Source organism: Lycium ferocissimum, chromosome 1 (assembly GCF_029784015.1).
Source record: "Lycium ferocissimum isolate CSIRO_LF1 chromosome 1, AGI_CSIRO_Lferr_CH_V1, whole genome shotgun sequence".
NCBI lineage: Eukaryota > Viridiplantae > Streptophyta > Magnoliopsida > Solanales > Solanaceae > Lycium > Lycium ferocissimum.
In genome coordinates this window covers 66,571,653-66,591,963 of record NC_081342.1, presented here as the reverse complement: position 1 = coordinate 66,591,963, position 20,311 = coordinate 66,571,653, and the positions used below count along the sequence as shown (strand labels likewise).

The window sequence follows — 20,311 nt, the reverse complement described above, 5'->3', positions numbered from 1 at the left end:
CAATTAGTGTTTGGTTAAGCTTTTAAAAAGTGCTTTTATGTGTTATTTTCTCAAAAGTACTTTTCAAAAAAATGTTTTTGGGCAAAAACTATTTTTTTAACTTCTGAAAAACTGTTTCTGCTACTCCTCAAAAGCACTTATTTTCTCCTAAAAGCTTAGCCAAACACCTCACTTTTTTTAAAATAAACACTTATTGAAAAAATAAATACTTTTAGGGGAAAAATAAGCTTGGCCAAACAGGCTATAACACAATCTGCTTATTAAAAGCAATCAAAAGCACTTTTCAAATGAATTAACTAAGCACAAACTGCTTCTCACCAAAAGCACTTATCAAAATAAGCAATTTTTAACGGTTAGGCCAAACATGCTCTTATTTTCTACACTTCCATGCATAGTTCCAAATGGAGTAACTGTAGAAACTAAGGCCCGTTTGGCCATGAGAATTTTTCACTTTTTTCCGAAAAATTATTTCACTTCATTTGGAAATCAGCGTTTGGCCATGAAAATTTCAAATACAACTTCGTATTTGGAATTTGAAAAACAACTAAAACCTTGTTTTCACTTTTTTCACTTTCAATATATTCAAACAACCAAAATATGTTTTGCAAAAACTGTAATCAAACACAACTCCATCTCCAACTCCAACTCCAACTCCAAAATTCCAAATAAAGTGAAAAATATTTTGTTTTCATGGCCAAACACCTACTAAAACTAGAGAATGTCCATAGCATAAGACCGAGTGTAGCTCAAATCCCACAACAGAGACAGAGTATTGAAAGTTGAAACTATAAAAATCAATCATATTTTTCATTTTTGATAAGATCTATCTTTCATTTTCTTTATGACCATGACTCTCTACCTAGTTCAAGTACAAACTGTCATCTTTTTTCAAAGTTCCATTCTGGTTTCACATTATAGCTTGTCTCATCAGTAAAACTCTACGACCAACAACATACCTAGTGTAGTTTCACAAGGGGGTCTGGGGAGGGTAGATTGTACGCAGACCTTATACCTACTTGTAAAGGTAGGGAGGCTATTTCCGAAGACCCTCGGCTCAAGGAAAGGTAAAACTCTATGACCAATTAGAATATTAAATCTTGAAATGTCTATACATCCTGAGAAATGACCTAAGTGTAACAGTTGCCAAAACATCGTTTAGACATTAGCTTCATACGAATTGCTGCAATCACAAGAGAAAGGAGTGTTAGGAATGCAGAACCTTCTGAATCAGTTTTGTCTTAGTTCACATTCCATCACAGATACATTTAATTTTGCCTAAATTTGAGCTAACAGTATCACCAGAAATCAAAGATCAAATCTTTATATATTGTCCACTCAATCCATCATATATGCGTAACAGCGCGTCATTAAATCACAGAAGGCAACAGTAAATTCTTGGAGGGCGGTCATTGATAATTCAATAAGAAAGAATTATCTTGCATGCTTCTCAATCGATCTCAAATCACCAAATGTGATTCTTCACCAAATATGATTCTTACCTTTTCATTTCATATAACCGTGACTGACCAGGAATTTAAGAAAGACTTTGCAGCATGTTATGATCAAAGAGTTTCAGATATATAGAAGTGTTCACCAGAAATCAAAGATCAAAACTTTAGGGGTTGTTTGGTTGCTGGTTAGGAACTGAATTATTCATGTATTAAGACAAGCATAATTAGTACCATGTTTGGTAGCATTTTAATTTATATGTATAAATTCAGCACACCACAGTGTTTAGTTACTAGTTTACAATCCTGCATAACTAATACATGTATAAGTTATAAAGGAATCTATGTATTATTTATAAAGGGTAGAAGATGAAATAACTAATACATGAATAACTAAATGCTTCATAACTCTAACCAACAACCAACGACCCATTATAGTTTTGCCACTCAATCAATCAGATATATCATATATGTAACGGCATGCATTATATCGCAGAAATCTTTGGTAAAATCATGGAGAGTGGCCATTGATAATCCAATAAGAAAGAATATCTTACATGCTTCTTCATGTCAAATCACCAAAGATGATTCTTCCCTGTTTCATTTCATGTAACCATGATCGAAAGAAAGACTTTTGGAGCATGTTACAATCAAAGAGTTCCCAGATATGAGATATATAAAAGTGTTCAACAGAAATCAAAGATCAAACTTTTCCAGATTTTCTGCTCAATCCATCAGATATATGTAACAGAACATTGGTAACAGATTGGAAGTTGGCCATTGATAATTCAATAAGAAAGAATTATCTTACATGCTTCTTCATGTAAAATCAGTAAATCACTATACATGAGAAATAAATACTTTTCAAAGTCTTATGATTAAAGATTTCCAAATATAATAAAGATCTCATCCTTTTCAGAACTTCAGTCATATAAAATGAAAGGATAGAATAAATTTATCTCTAACTGCCATCTAAATCGAACATCTGTAATTCATCAAATGGCATCAAAATTGACAAATCTCACTTCCAGCATTCCTTACTCAACTAACCAAAACCTCTTAGATCCTGTGAAGTATATATAAAGAAGATCTAGTAGTCGAATTACACGCTCACCAATCTACAAAGTCAGATCCACGCAAATCCAATACAACAACAACAACCCAGTGTAGTCCCACAAGTGGAGTCTGGGGAGCGTAGAGTGTGCAGACCTTACCCCTACCTTGGTAGGTAGAGAGAAGGGCGAACCCACCCGATTAGGAGCGGGGTCACGTACCCCGCTAACCTCGGGAAAACCCTATACATATATGGTGTATATACGTTAAAGAACGTATATATAACTTAAAGGGCCCCGAAGAGATATTCACTGCTTTGGTGCAATTGGTTGTTGTGCCCCTAAGGCCTTTGTATGACACCTGGGTTTGAGTCTCGCTTGCAGCACTTTTGTTTCTAGTTTTTGTTGAATCTGTTTTGTATTGTAGATTCTCTACGGATAAATCTTCTTTATAACCCCCCCCCCCCCAACGACACACACGTGCGTGCACACACACCACACAAAAGATTCAATTTTTCTGCTCCAACGCAGAGATGAAAAATTAGCAAAAATTTTTCCCATTCTAAACCCATTTTCCTTCTTCCAATTTTGAAGTTTATTCCTACTACTTTCCTAATAACTTACCATAATTATAAGGTTTTCAAACACGCCAAACTTTCACAATAATAATTGACATATCTTTATTAAGGCATTGGTTATTGGTGCCCCCTCTGCGTTAAAATCCTGGTTTGGTTTTGCCTCTGGATAGAGAGGTTCTTTCCGATAGACCCTCCGCTCAAAGAAAGCCTATAAAAGCAGTTCGGAAAGCATTGCAAATAAAAAAGAAAATCATAGCAAATAATAAAGAAAGCATGACAAAGCATCCTGCAAAAGGACAGTAATAACAACAAAAGAATACAATTACAGCAGTACAAATTAGCACTCAACTTCGGAGTTCTGATGGGATCCAGTGCGTTAGTGCAGGTATGAACGCAATCCTCCACGCAAATCTAATCTGAAGTACAAATTACAAAACACACACACACATATAAATAAGTAACAAATCCAAATCAAACTGAACAGATTAAACCTGAGTCAAAGCAAATAGCCGATATTAGATCGACCCAGAACGAAGCTGATTTAACTGAAATCAATCCAAAATACTCAATTCACAGCGGTCTCCAATTCAGTTGATGCAAGGCGGGACCCAATTTTCACTGCAGTCAACACCAATTCAATGGCTTGGGAAACCTTTTTACTTGTTCCGGATTGTCATTTTATCTAGACCCCTGAACCTGTTCAAAACAACACATAGTGTTGGATGGGTTTAAAATACCTGTTTTGAACAGTTTAGGGTCTAAATGAAATACTGTGGAGTACAGGGACCGAAATGACAATCCGGAACAAGTGGCGGCGTCAAGTGAGTCCCGACCTGCACCAAGCGAATTAGAGGCGGCTGCAAAAAATGGAAATGCTAGAGAGAGAGTAACTGTGCAAAGGCAGAGTATGGGTAAGAAGGAGAAAGATCTTACTATTTATAGATGAAATGAACGTATGGGATGAAGACACGTGGCGAAAGTTAGATGATTTGACATATTAATGTTGAAATATAGTGTGAAAATTTGGTCTGACTAACGGCGGTAATGTAATGTTGTCACACGTGACGCGTGATCTGCGACCACGTGTATAGATATCCTAAATTCAGCAAAAAAAATGATACTCCGTCGATCCCATAATAAGTGTCACCTTCTTTTGATATTGGGTATCTAAAAATACCAAATTATTATATGACTTTTCCAATCATTATTTAGAAGTTACTTTAACTTGTAGTTTTTGTCTAAGGCTAGAGTTGGAAAAACTAATCAATTTATATCTTGGTTTCCTAGGATGACACTTATTATGGGATAAATTTTTTTGCTAAGGTGACACTTATTATGGAATGCAGGAGTATTTTCTAGGGAAACGTTCAAATATGCCATCAAACTATTCGAAATGACTTATTTATGCCACTTGTTAATAGTTGAGTTTATTTATGCCATATTCATGACATGAATGAGCCATTTCAGTCACAACAATGGCATAAATAGGCAAAACTATTAACGAGTTGTATGAATGAGCTATTTCAGATAGTTTGATGGCATATTTGTGTTTTTTCCCCCTATTTTCTATCATATCCCACTTCTTCGCTTTCTGTGACGATGTTTATACAACGATGAATTTTTTTTTTTTTTTTTAAAGTTGAGATGTGTGATTTAAAATAAACTACTAACGCATGTAATTTTAAAAATGAGATAATTATATATTATTTTTAAATATAAAACCTCACAAAATGGGGTTTATGGAGGGTTGTATGTATAGAGGTATTATCTCTACTTTTGTGGGGAAAGAAATGTTGTTTTCAATATACTTTTGGCTCAAAAGAAATCAAAACAGGATTAAAAGTAAAATAATGACAGCAAAGTAGCAAAATAAACAAAGCAAATGAAGAAACAAGTGTTACACAAAAAATGAGATGCAGGGAGTATTCTGTAAATAAATCTTAATAAAACTCGAGTATTCCTTTTGTGGGATTGGTATATTAACTAGAGAATAACTACAATTATGATAGCGAAATTACACTATTTTTTCATGGTATAACTTAATTTTCTTTTCTTTTTGTTGGAGGAGAGGATTCACACCAATAATTACACTATTTTTCATGGTTTACATCTAGATGAATATTTATTACACTAAAACATATCAACTTACTATATGTGATTAAGTAATTTAAAAAGGTATGAGGGTTTATATATATTAATATCCTGATTAAGTGATGAAAATCGGTGTAAACACATTATCCACTCATCGAGTGAATTACTCAGCAAGTCATAAAAATATTGAAAATTATTTAAAATATGTCTTTTTTTCCTGTAACAATAAAAGTACTTATTTTTATTTATATCACTTTAAAAATCACTCTATCAGGAACTTGTATAATATCCAAGAGTTAAGAGTTGAAAACGCACCTCAAGTATTACTTTTGTTTTTGAGTATCCTACCTGAACTATTATGTGTGAGAGTTCCTACCTAAACTATCACCAACTATTTAGCAAAACACGCCTCAACTATCAATCAAGTTCACTTTTCCTACCTCAACTATCAGGTAGGAAAAGTGAACAACTAATAGTTGAGGTGTGTTTTGTTAACTAGTTGGTGAAAGTTTAGGTAGAAAACTCTCACACCTGATAATTCAGGTAGGAAACCAAAAAAAATAAAAAATAATAATACTTGAGTTTTTGACCCTTATCTCAGTATCCAACAAACAAAAACTTATGTGACGTTTTATTTAGTCCAAAAGAAAAGGGTGGGTGTATGATACTCTACAAACAAGTAAACGAAAAAAGAAATGTTTACTTATGTTTGGGATAGAGTTAAATAATTCCTTGAGCAGCTTTGGTTCTTTAATTTATTTATTTTCAAAAGTGAGTAATTCTTTTGTTGAATATTTAACAACCTTTAACGGTTAGATTTAACGGAAAATTAAAAAAAAAAAAAAGAAAAAAAAAAGAGAGATTTAACTAGAATATAAAAAAAAAAAAATCACCGTCAAATCTCATAGACGGCAACACTTAAACCTGCATTAAACACCAAACATAGAAATTCTAGTAGAAAGTGTATCTCCAAAAACAACGACAAATACAAGAAATAAATAAAAAATAATTATCATTAAATTTTAACAATCATAGTTTATCAAAATTTGATGGATGGCAAAAGTGCCGATCATTGACAAATTTAGTAAAATTACCCAAAGATAATATTTAAGACGTATTTTATATTTACCCCAATCTTGAGGGACCATTTCTTTCATTTCCTCGTTTATAAACTCTTCTATTTTTTTAGCTTCTTCCCAGAAGCTTCTTCAAATTAGATTCTCTGTCCCAATTGGGAAGGTAAAACAAAGATAAAGAAAGCAATTGATAGTGAAATAACTCGTTGGTTTAGTCATATCAATCACTCATGTTTGGGTAATTTTAGTAATGCCTTCAAAAACTACAGGACAAATTCATGTATCCCAAAAATGAATGGTTGTTGCTTTAAAAAACTGCAATTATTTAAAGCCATTGTTGCTTCAAATTATATGAAAGTGATGCTCTTTCTACTTTAGAAAAAAATAAGACATCTAGCTTCAAAAATTAGAGAAGCATATCAATCTATATATGATGTCGATCTTCAAGAATAGATTGGACACTGCTAGTCCTTAGTTTAGAATTTAATAGTAAAGTTAGAGGTGGTAAAATTAGCGATAAAAGTATGACCCATCCAACCGGCATTGGTTTGGGCGGGTCAATAGCTCGCCCAATTTTAACTCAACTTATTTTGACCCGCCCAATTCAGTCCATTTAAAAATTGATTGATATGTAGCCCAAATTAATTCATGAGAAATTTTGTCAAAATATTTTTAAATTATTTTTTTGTTTGATATATTATATAGTATATCAATAATAAAGAGAAATATATTTATTAGGTACTTAACTAAATTATAAAAAAAAATAAAAAAAAAAGAGTAAAACTTAGTTAGAATTGGGAGGGTTGGGTTATTATCCATTTTAGTCCAACTCTGTACAACCCAAGTAATTTTTGGACGGGTCATTGATCTACTCAAACCCATTTTGACCCATTCAAATTCAATCCAACCTGCTCATTTAACACCCTTAAGTAAGGTCGTAACAATTCCTTCTTTTGCATGGTATACATGGAAACACGCTTAAAAGAATTTAATAATTAAGTTGGTCTTTCACCCACATCTTTTCCTTAATTAAGACGATTATGGGTTGTCAAGAACGATCAAGATAAATAGATAATTGATCAAATCTAGTGTGAATCTCATATGAGTAGCAATGGAAGTAGGTGCCTCTTTCAAGATTCCGTTATCTATAACTTATGTATATACTTCATTCGTTTCAACTTATGTGTTTTACTTTCCTTTTAGTCTATTTAAAAAGAACGTCACATTTTATATTTAGAGTAACTCGTTAAATCCAGCATTATTCACGGGCATATTTTAAATCTCAAGATTCAAAGAGGATTTTAGTACATTGCATATATTTTTAGTTTAAGATCATAAAATTCAAAATTCTTGTTTACTTTCTTAAATTTCGTGTCCGTTCAAACTAAGACACATAAATTCAAAAGGAGAGAGTAAGATTTTAGAGAATCGAAAAGCTAAGAACTAACAAAAATGATACTGATGAAAAGGCAAGAAATACATTCGTAATTATATCAATTGAAAAAGTAAATTATCGCACCCTATTCTTTAAGTAAATGAATATATGGCAGAATAAAAAAGTATAGGGTGTGATAATCCACTCAACGAAGTTACTTTTTCAGTTGATATAATTAAATGCATTTCTTTCCTTTTCATCAAGATCATTTTTGCTAGTTCTTAGCTTTTCAATTCTCTAAAATCATACTCTCTTTCTTTTTAATTTATGTGTTTTAGTTTGAATGGACACGAAATTTAAGAAAGTAAAACAATCAAGAGTCGTGACAGATATCGGATGAGACAATACAGAAAGATATATTTTTAAAGAGTTTGATATGCATAACATAGTAGAATTAAAGCATAAACAATAGTTTAGAAGGTTCACTCGGTCAAGTTAAGATATCGGATGAAGGTCACGACGTGACAGACTGAGTGGTTTGTAAAGTACATCCTTTATATGATTCTTCAGTATTTCCCCCGTAGAGCGAAACTCACCACGATCTGAATATGTGAAATAAGACAATTTGCTTGTTTTCCAAAAGACATCCTTGCACACTTGTGGCAATTGGCTTCCTTTTTGTTGAGTTAGAACCATCCCTAGCAACTCTCTTCTCTTGCTTTCCAACATTTCCTCTATTTGTTTTATAGCTTCTTCTTCTGAGATTGTTCCTTCACTCCGTGTTATTAATATCGACACTATATTTTTTGGTGACCTCTCTGTTTCTTCTCTCTGCATGAGAACGTTAGAGAGGATCAAGTATTAGTATGGTAAATTAATCAAATAATATTGTATCTTTAGGAAACTATTCCTACTAACTATCTAATAAGATACATTTCGAAGGATAGGGGCCAATAACAGACACTCATCTACATGCTTAAACCTAAGGCTTAATCCTATTCCAATTTTCAAGCGTTATACCTTTATTCTTGGCTTCTTCGCGTGTTTTCTTCATTATATTTTAATTTTTATTAGTGAAAATTCTGACTCAACCTACCTCCCACCAGTAAATGTACCAGTACTTTGCGCGTCACTTAGGCAGATGGAAAAAAAAATTAATCATCTAATATTTTATTTCTATCAAAATTTGAATCCTAATATCCAAGATTTTCACCTATACTTCATTGATGCTAAGCCATACCCTCCGAGAGATCTCGATTACAGGACAATGATTATCTATTAGGAGTGGTAAAATTAACCCATGAAAATATGATCGTTCTAATCCGTTTAAGTTTTGACCCTCCCATTTATTAGCTAAGCCCATTTAACCCGTCCAATTCAGTCCATTTAAAATTTAGGCTGATATGTACGTAGTACAAACTAGCTCATTAGATACCTTATCAAAATATTTTTTAAAAAGATTTTTTTTGAGATGTATCATACCATAATAAAGATTTTCTTTTTATTAGCTAGGTAAACAAATTATAACAAAACAAAGAAAGAAATAAAAAACTTAGTAATAATTGGATTGAGTTATGACCATTTCATAGCCCATTTCAATTCAAATAAATGACCCGTCCATTTATAAACACAATCTATTTTGACCCACCTAAATCCAGCTCGATTCACCCATTTGACATCCCTATTATCTACCATCACATGACTAATGTTTTGGTGGCAAAAGAAAAGAATAAGTAGTTTTAGAATGGCACATTACCTTGTAGGATTGTAGATCATTAAGGAGTCGTCCCACCATCATGGTACAATTGCACAATGCACTCATTTCACAACTCTGTAGCACATCCTTTGATAATTTTGGTCCAACAAAATATTGTGTTGTGAGAACAACGCATCTAACACTAATAGTTACACTGGCCACAGACAAGTACTCTTCAATGCTTGGTGTTGTCTGACTTCTCCACCAGTCTAATTCTATCAGCATATTCTTTAACAAATCAAGCCACTGTACCAAAGACATATGGTTCTAGTCAATTATATTGAAAAATAGGGGAAAAAATTGTATCATGGGCTAATGAAAGTATAAGGGTGTATTTGTTGTGAGGAAAACATTTTCCACTTTCCGACCAAATACATACCAAAAAATATTTTCCACAAAATAAAAATTTGTTTGGTCAAACTTCCAAAATTTGCTTATTTTGAAAAGTGTTTTTTCTCAAAAGTATTTTCCAAAAAAATACTTTTGGAGGGTAACAGGTTGTGTTTGGTTAATCAATATGAAAATCACTTTTGCAAATATTAGTCCAGCAATTTGTGCTTGATCAAGGTTCCAAAAGTACATATGGAAAAAATTCACTTTTTCATCTTATGAAAAACGGCTTCTGCTCTTGCTCACAAGCTTATCTTTTTACGTAAAAGCTTGGCCAAACATCTCAACTTGTTAATTTTTTATTTTTTTTTATTTTTTATTTTTAAGAAAACACTTTTAACTTCCCCAAAAGCTTGACCTGTTGGCCAAATGAGCCATAAATCATGTTATGAAAGGCATTATGGCCAAACACACCCTCTAACAGCCATATTTTTTTCCATGTTAATCTTTTTTTGCTTAATATTTGCTTTTGCTGCAAGCTCCTCTATTTTTTGTTGAGAAGAAAATCTTTTTTAAGAAAACACGTAAATGTTAGAAGCTAAATCCAAGGAAAAAATTGCACCATTGACCTGTTGAGGCCTGCTAAACCTCGTTAGCCCAATGAGCTAAATTCCACAAATCATTTTATCAAAATGGTGGTCTTTAAATTATCCTGAAGGCTTTCGTCATACCAAACACACCCACATGTAATTTTTGCCCGCCTTGCGATTTTTTTTTTTTAATCGAGTCGGGGTTCGAAAGGGGTAAAATTTATTTTTTAAAGACCACCCCAAATACCAAAAAGAATTTATAAGGATGAATTTTTCTCTCTCAAACAAATTTTTGGGAAAGATGCATGTTTTTTTGCGTGGATTGCCCTTCATTCGGGGTGGTCTTTAAGTTTTTGCTTCCCGCCAAAGGAAAATTTAAAGTACCTTTGTACCCCGCCCATTTCGTCCGAACAAGCCTTGCAATTTTATTTTTTTTTTTGCTTTTGCGAAGGGCAAACCCAAAGACCACCATTTTGAAGGGCAAAACTTAAAGACCTGCAAGCTCCTCTAAGAAAGTCAATTTTGTGCAAATGCTCCAAGCCCAAATTTATAAGAATGGAAAAATAACTAGTCCGCGATATTATTACGGAAAAAAAAAGAGATTTAGTACATGGATATAGAATGGGTGTCACGACCCAAATCATGTGGTTTTGTAACTAGTGCGGAATAAATACTTATTATAAGAAATTTTTTAGACTCATACAAGAGCTTCTAAGAAGTTTACAATTTGAATTTTTGGATACGACTTGAGAATTTAAGGAGAGAACTGTATTAGCTCACCCAAACGTCTTTGACGAAAATCTCCGAACCCTGAAATAATAAGAATAAATACTTTTATTATAAGAAATTCCCAAAAGTGAGCTTCTAAGAAGAATCGGATACAACCCCTCTCGTGAATGGCACAACTAGGCTCGTAACATATAACAAGCACAAGGTATAAGTAAGTTGAGCCACACATTACCGTCCCACCTGTAAATGTTAGAAGCGATTCCATATTTTAAAATAAAATGAAAAGCCAATTCACAAATCAAGAAAATCGTAGAAGGTCAAAAAATTGCACCATATGCAATGCAATGTCGTGCTATGCAAATGTTTGAGGTCACCTCTCGTTACACACATGCTATGGTTAGCCCAATGAGTCCATGTACTCGCTCCGAATATAACCTTAAGGCAACTCTCACGATCCCGGGATTGCCCTCGGGACACTCGCAAGCCTCGGGCAACAAACACTCACAATCTGGTCTTTAATTTTGAAGTCTTACCCAATCAAAATGGTGGTCTCATACTACTCACCATTATAACTAACATAAGAGTAATCCAAAAAGCATGTCACATGATATCCCGTCAATTATATCACCAATATCAATAAACAAGTACAAGTCATATTATTGCCCAGTGCAAATCATCAATATTACCTTCAATAAGGCGAGGCTATGAGCTAGTATGTGATAAAGATACAACTAGGTGATAATTACATCACATAGCACATAGAATACGGGATTTACCTCGCATGGAATCAACCTCAATAATCACCGCAATCATAGGTTCCATAGATTCATACTAGGAATTGCAATTCAATATTCAATCTCTCAAGAATAACCTTCCACTTCCATATGACCAAAGAGAACAAGAGAGAGAGAATTATATCAAATATGAAATCACAATACAATGATTTTTTCACATAACAATATCGTAATAAGCATACGAGCCCACATATTACAATAATGGCGACAAGCCCACACAAAGATCTCAATAATGGCGATAGTTCCATATTAAACTCGGTAATACCAACCTAGATGGAATTTACCTCCACACCATGCCCGAAGGCCTATCATGCTTTCCCCGTCAATCACTACTATTTACATACGTTTCGCTAACCGGAGTCTAGACATAAAGTAAACCGTAACCTACCTCAATGCCGAACGTGTGTCACGAACTTTCACGCCAAAGCTTTTTCCTTCAAGTGCTTCCGGTCTAAAAAAAGATATGTGTTAAATGTTAAGCTACGGGGAGTTGTATTCTAACGACTCCTTTCTAGATTTTTCTTGTATCTAAACCAACCACATACTAGCCCAATACAACATCAATAATTATGTGTTCAATACCAACTGGGAAAGACCTACATTCATAACATGCAATAACGATTCACATACGGTTTTCGACATTCTCAAGTTACTTTTATTAGTTTGTAGCCTTAACGTTTGCACGTGGATTGCCCATCCAACATACAATATGATGTATACTCTTAACTTATAATTATTCTTTCCAACTTAATGAAAACACAAGTCCAAAACAGTCCACTACCACAACATGTCCAAAACTTTTTAACCGACAACATAACGATGTTCGGAATTCTGCAAACGTTTACGAACATACTAAGCCAACCACATGCGATTTTTATACATCATTTCATGTCTTTTCATATAATTTCAGTAAGTTATGACCAGCTATCCACACGACAAGTACAACATCAATTCATACGGCTATATCGTCATTTTTATAATCCTTAAAACAATTCTCAAAAGCGACTTTAGTTTCAACTCCAACCATTAAACACCTTCATTTCCATCATAAAATTCATGATAATAACAATCAAAATATCAAGTAAAAACAGTTCACTAACTTCTTCACAAAACAGTCCACACACGGCTACACCATGCTTCAACATCACTCACATAAAATCATAGATTCAACCATTTTCATACTATCATAACTTCACCTTTAACCTTCCAATTCTTTTCATTCTTTTTACCATGAGATCTATGATAGTAACAACCATATTTATTAAAGAAAATCAGTCCATTAATTCCACCAAAACAGTCCTACGGCCAACCAACATTCCAACACCAACTTTCATGATTTTATGCAAATGCGATTCATGTTCACAAGTTACAACCATACTTCAACATCAACACATATAACCCCATAACTACTATCATGTTCCAACATCAACACACCTTATTTCATGCATACAACTTATATTCACACCTCTACATCACCACTTTACATGAAAGAAAGTTAGATCTTACCTTGACCACTTGACTTCTCTACTTGGCTAGAATTGGTGACTTGAGATGGAAATGGTTCTTGTTGCTCCAAAGACTATCTTCACGTTTTAGGGACCTTCTAAAGGGTTGAAACACCTTGGAAAAATAATTTTTTTGATCAACACACAAAGAGCTCAAAATCAGCCCTTTGGCCGTGAGCTCTCCCCTCTCTCCCTCTAGGTTTTCTTTCTTTGTTGTGAAGTTGAAAATGAATGTAATGGCTGATTCCTTAGTCATTATTTGGTTAAATTATGATGCCTACAAGTTGGACACAACACATGCTCCACTCATGACATTGAGCACTCAATTAACTTTACACAAAATTTCAATTCTTTTCTCTAACTTTAAGGAACTTCCCTTTGTTCCCTTTCTTCTTCTTTCCATTTAATTGTTTATGAGACAATTGCATGTGTAGTGAATGAATCATACACTAACCTTTGTCCATTGCAATCATACAAGGATGAATGTCAATATTTAAGTGTGCAAGTATTTCCTAACATGTGTGTCTTCATAAAATAAATGCTCAATATACAAAAGCCCATGGATGCCTTAACTTGGCTGAATTCCACAATTTCTTTCAATTTGGTTGTAATATAATGTAAGTGTAGTGGATGAATTTACATTTAATTGCCCATTTGTATGTCTTCCATTAGCCTTATTTTAGATGACTTTGAGTCATCCTTTTTACCTTGGATGTTGATGCTCTTGTTGGCTCATTATTGTCACCAAAAAACCACAATTAAGTAATTCCTAATCTCCAATAACATTTTTATACTAAGTAAAATTTATAAGATTAGTTCTAGTTTAGGATATCTCACGTTGATTCTTTCGCGAATAACTCGACGTATAAAAATACGGGATCTAACAATGGGTTTGTCGAAATATGATAAAATAGGAAAAACAGAAAACAATACCTTTCTACTAATTCAAAGATGTTGAGCAATTCATCTTCGCAAACGTAACCATCGAAAAAATCATCCACTAAAGTTGCAAGCATGCTACTCTTTGCACATGCAAGACGAGCGTCAGAGAATTTAGGTTCGAAGAGTAATGCAGCAATCAGGAAATAAGTAGTATATAAATAATGTTGTGACAATCCCACTTGCTCCAGTTTTCTATCATCGAACCACCTGCATTCATATTATTAAGAAAAGAATGTTATTAATGTACAATTTATGCTAGGTCTAATGAAGCTAACAAATGAAGATACCTCTTGAGTTGTTGAAGTTCTTGTTGATGTTCGGCTTGGCACAAGTTAAAATTGTGCACTGAGAACCCAAGGAAATCTCTGTTGTTAATGTTGGGTGACCTAATAATAGAGAAAAATTAAGAACTTTAGAAGATCGGCTTTTATATTACCTAGTGGGTTAGCCATAAGAATGCATTTGTTATTAAATGCATTAACAAATAAGAAAAAATAAAAATAAATACAACTTTATACTTCATACATTGTGCTAGAATAATTACCTGTAAGCACCTTTTAAAATTTTAAAATTGTTCACCTCATATGCCTCGATGTATCGTCGATTTTCCACTCGATCATATGTGGCGTAGAACTTCCTCAAAGCAAGTTCCACCTAATATTTCTTACATTAGTAAATAGTAATAGATTTCAAAAAATTAAAGCTTGTAAGGAGAGAAAAGGTTCATTATAAGGGTGTGTTTGGTATGCACGACCATTTTTTTTTCTTGTTTGATTGGTCAAGATGTTTTGAAAAATATTTTCTCTAGGAAAATAGTTCCATAAAAATTTGAAAAAATAACTTCTCGCGAGTAGAGAAAATTAAGCAAGTCCAATGAGTGGAATTGTGCGCTGATTGTCACCTCCCCTACCCAACACCCCACTCCATGCCATAGTGTTTGTTAAAATTATATAAAAATGCTCTTAAAATAATGTTTCCTGCCTACTAGCCAAAACCCAAAAATAAATAATAAAATCGCTTGATATATTTTGAATAGGTATTTTACAAGTAATACCTCCTTCTTTGACATCCTATCGATGAAGTCATTGTTTAAGAGTTTTTGCTCCATAAAAGTTCCGGTCCAATTGCTAATTGTATCCAAAATGTGATCTTTCTCATGAATAGCCAACTGTGAAGCTTTGTGGAGCTCAAGAATATCAACATGACTCGTAATTTTCCCACTTATTGAAAAGAAATGTCCTTCATCGACAAATTCTACTAGTTCTTCTGCAAAAAGAAGTATGAAATTAATTGATTAAACATGGAGAATAATTTATGCGTCTTACCTTCTTTTTTTTTTTTTAAAAAAAAAAAAAAAAAATTGTTTCAAATTGAAGGTTGTCGTGCTATGTTTAGTAAGTTTTTCAATTTCGACAGTTCCATCACGTTCTTATTGACAATCCCTTATGGGAATGACATGACATATTTAAAATCATAAAATTCAAATAGTAGATTTGGTATGTTATGCCGATCATCTTTATTTAAGACCATAGGGATAAGAAAATACTTATCCATTCCTTTGACTTGTCCAATGGTAAAGATAGATACCTACCATTAATTAGTAAATAGAGATCGACTTACACAGTGTAGTAGATACCTACCATTAGTAAATAGAGATCGACTTAAAGAGAGTATAGGTTTATGTTTTTTTTTAATTCTACCCTTACCCTTAAGTAACTCTTTTATAAATTTATCAAAGTACTAGTAGTCAGATTTACATTTACGAATCATAATTAATAAGGGTAACTTAATAAAATTAACACTTAATTGATTCTCTTTTAAGAGGAGTACTATAAGATACAAACTTGATCAACAAAAGGGAATATAGGTCATACTCTTTACATATATTAAATTTTGTCGAGTTAAGCTAAGAAATATAAATGAAAGGTACAGAATAACAAACCTGAGGAGACATCGTAGTTACTCATCCGTAAAAGTCGAAACGCCATGGCACAATGGGAAACGTTTGAAAAGATTTCTTCGGTCTTTTTTTGCCAAAGCCTATGAATAGTTGACCAATATTATTACGAGATGCTTAAAAAGAAAAGAATTGTGCATATATTAACCTGGCAAATGGGCTGGGTCAGCCCGTGTTTGGCCGAGCAGGATTAAAACCCGGATCGAAATGGTCCAGAGGAGCCAGATAGGGAAGGGGGTTGGAGAGGGACGGGGGAGGGAGCTGGGTCGGATGGGGCCCTGAGCTGGTAGACCTGGCTCGAGTCTTGGCCCGCCCAACCCAGCCCAGTTATTATCATTTTTTTTTTGTAAAAAGAATATCCTTACAATGTTAATGTAATCAAATCTAATTAAAATTGTAAATCATAAGTCAAATAGACAAAAACAGTAAGTTAATAACAAGAATAAAACTAATTGTAAGTGGTTGAAACTTTAAAGGATCATAACTTTGTGCTTGTTTAGCCGAGCCAATTTTGAGGAAAACTGCTTTTATCCCATTCAACTTATATTTTTCTCCAAATTGGTACAAGATTTAATCTTTTGATCAATAAATTTTTATGACAAAAAATAGATTTCAGTATTAAAATGGCTTCCCATATTTTATGTCAATGTAAAATTTAGTAATTTAGCAAAAATGAATTAAAGAAAATAGTCTGGCCCAGCCCGCCAAACACAGTTAAAATTTCATCACCGATAGGGTACTGGGTCGAACACCATTTTTTACCACAACCCGCCTCTCCAAAAAGTAAGCCCGGCCCGATGCGAAATCAATAGGGGCTCACTTTTTGGGGGTCGGGTTGGCTCGACCGGGCCCAATTTACAGGCTTAACATATATATCATTGTCGTGCTTAAGATGTAGGGGCTCACTTTTTTGTGATCAATTACAGGCTTAACATATATATCATTGTGATCAATTACATGTACCTTTGTTTTTTTTTCTTTTTTTATTAACATTGGGGATAAGGAAGAGGAAATGAGGGAGTGAATTGTAAGGTGGGGAATCGAACTCTCACCAACAAGGTGAAAGCTATGGTAGCCAACCAACTAAGCTACTAAGATTTACCCCAATTACATGTACCTGTATATTTCATCTAGAACTTTTCTTATTTCTATTTTAAAATGCCGATCTACTAGTACTCCCAGACTTTGAAGGGTATCAACCAAGCAAAGCAATGAATGTATCTTCGTTGGATAGAAAGTGGGAACTACGAGAACAAAAAAACGAAATATGTTAGCAAAATAATCAAACAATCGGTCTATGGAGGATTATATTATACCATTGACATATATCATGAGTTTCTTATTTAAACATTCCATCTTTTAATTTGATTAAATTTTTTAACTTACTACAAGAATCTTGTTTCAATCTACTAATTGATAACAGAATCATATCATTGTGCTTGATTACGCCCGTAAGCTGGTTAAATTAGTTTATAAGTGTTTTATGGCTTATCAACACATTTTGGTAAATATTCAAAGTGCTTATAAGCCAAATCAATTACAAGTCATAAGTTGGTCATCCCAAACTTATGGTTTTTCAGCTATTAATCACTTTTGGTTTGATCAAATTTTTATGATTGAATCCTTAATGTTTTTTTGGTTCTCAAAATATCTTTCCAAAACAAAATCCTGAATTTCTTCTTCAATTTATATCTATCGTTTCTCTTTTTCTTTACAAGAATACTTTTAAATATTTTTTGTAAAAATTTAAAGTTGATTTAGTTATTTTAGCAAAAGAACAACTTATCAACACTTCATTACCACACAACCCAAATATGCTTATCAGTTTCAACATTTTTATCCAAACACATAACTATTTATTTGTAAAATTATTTTCAGCACATAAAATATACTTTTCACCAGTTAAAGGTTATCACCTATTTACAATCAGCTAACCTAGTGAAACTCTAAGTATTTAAACTTAACTTTTATCCTTTAATTCAAAGAAGAAAATAAAAATGGAAATTTCTTAGACTCATAGTTAATCACAATGATATTGAGATGATCATGGTGCATACCCCAATTTTTGTGCAGTTTCAAGATTGAATTTAGAATATATAAGAAATATATTGAGTCACATTACTGTAATTAGTAGACTTTTGCACTTTATACATTTAGAGATCGCCTGTGCTTTGCCATTATTACAGTGACATTTTTCCAAGATATCGACACTATAAAGTAATTAAACGGGTATATTTTAAAACATTACAATATTTCGTTATGCAAAATAAAGGTAAAGGTGTAGCGCTATCCAAAAATAAAGTTTGACTTTCAGTACATAAATGGTGATTTGTCATACTCACACCATTTCTAGTGTTTCCTTATACCGAGAAATCTTCGAGGGGCCATGCCGCACAACATAAAGCTCAATGAATAATAAAACCACACCTCTATTCTTCTCCATTTAAATATATACCACACATCAATTTTTGGTATTATATTCAATATCAATTTGTGGTGCATTTGATTGGCATTTTGTTTTCGGTATAAACAATAGGTACAATATTACACCAAAATTTATTACTACTTAATATAAGGAACAATCTTTAGGGGTCGTTTGGTGCATAATATAGGTTTATATCTATACAAAATCGCAGTATTTGATAGAAGGTGAATAAATTTATTCGGGGATAAATTTATATCCATTTAAATATATAAAAATGCATCACATGGTATTATATTCAGATATCACTTATCTCGGGATTATTTTATCCCATCTGTAGATGGGATAAAATAATCAAGATATGGGATAAATTACACCAAAATTATAATTTTAACTACCTACCAAACGACCACTTAGGATTTTATAGTCCTCACATGTTTACCCTGTGGTCTTTGTCCTATGGTCTTTATCCGCTCTCATTCACTTTCACATGGGCTCTTATAAGTTGGCCCGTGTGTTGTGTAACCCACACAATGCATATTATATGGTTTTAATTTTTATATCTTGTTTAAAATAAATAATTTTTGTATATAATCAAGCATGTAATTTTTTGGTCAAATTTACAATAAATTTTTACATAACCAATAAATCATATTTAATTAAGGATAATTTAGTGAGAAGTCTTCTTACATTTAAGGGATGAGTGATTTTTTAAAGGATATGCTCAAGCTAAAAACACCATATAATATAAATCAGAAGAAGTATTTTTTACATTATTTGTTTTTAGACTGGTAAAATTTAGTTAACTTTGAACCAAATTTTCTCTTTCAACTAAAGCATTTTTAGGTATTATTTTACATTTAAACATATCTCACGTCATATGTTCCTCTCCATATTTTTTTCTTTTTATTTTAAACCTTCAAAATTTTGTTTCTTTGGTGAAATCACATGTGCTTAAAAATACAAAAAGTAAATATCTTTTTTAATGTGTTGAAGATTAAGATAGCACTATCGGTCAAAACCGGATTAATTAGGAATGAATCCTTTAAGCATAAAGTATATATGGAGAATTAAATTGATTCTTGAGGTTCATTTAATAAATTTCGCCTATCTCTTGAATTTTGTCTAAATATAAGGTTAAAACCCATATTTAACTAGCATAAAGCCACGAAATAATTGAGTGAAAAATTAATAAATATCAAAAGAGTTCTATTTCTATCTATAAATAAAAATTGCATTCTCACGAAATCATAAAAATATGAAAATATTTTTCAATTTATGATCTTTGCCAAGTTGTAGTTATCATACTTTATCGTGTTTATAGAATATCTATTAGTTGTGTCCCTTTGATATTTGCTAATTTTCCTACCAAACTTGCTTCTTCACAAAAATAATTCTTTAAAATTTATCGAATTTTATGATGAATAAGCTTTAATAATTATGAAAACTTATCAATAAGATGTGATTAACTCACAATTGCATTAAATTAATTATTTAGGACAAATATGACACAAATTATACTTACTTGATAAAAGTTATATATTATTTTTATATCTTGACAGCACGCTGTTGTAACTAGTTAGGTATATATGTACCGGATGCAATATGGAATTCACGGGGATAACTTTACAGGGATAAGAATCTAAAAGACCAAAAATTCACTGAT

The 20,311-nt window shown here is 32.6% G+C and overlaps 1 protein-coding gene and 1 long non-coding RNA gene across 2 annotated transcripts; both read right to left on the bottom strand.

The window, feature by feature from the left end:
- Nucleotides 1-2,899: 2,899 nt before the first annotated feature.
- LOC132030800 (uncharacterized) lies at nt 2,900-3,962 on the bottom strand. Its single transcript, XR_009408110.1, has 2 exons — nt 3,860-3,962; nt 2,900-3,774 (listed from the first exon to the last, which is right to left on the bottom strand). It is a non-coding gene; the product is annotated as an uncharacterized LOC132030800 (long non-coding RNA).
- Nucleotides 3,963-8,039: 4,077 nt separating this feature from the next.
- On the bottom strand, nt 8,040-18,311 carry LOC132066655 (cis-abienol synthase, chloroplastic-like; the record flags this gene model as incomplete). The annotated part of the gene is made up of 9 exons (XM_059459913.1): nt 8,040-8,451; nt 9,377-9,643; nt 14,200-14,473; nt 14,554-14,652; nt 14,811-14,920; nt 15,321-15,532; nt 16,209-16,306; nt 17,341-17,467; nt 18,281-18,311. Coding segments are annotated over 9 exons (1,554 nt in total), but the record flags the coding sequence as incomplete, so codon positions are not given.
- Nucleotides 18,312-20,311: the final 2,000 nt, after the last annotated feature.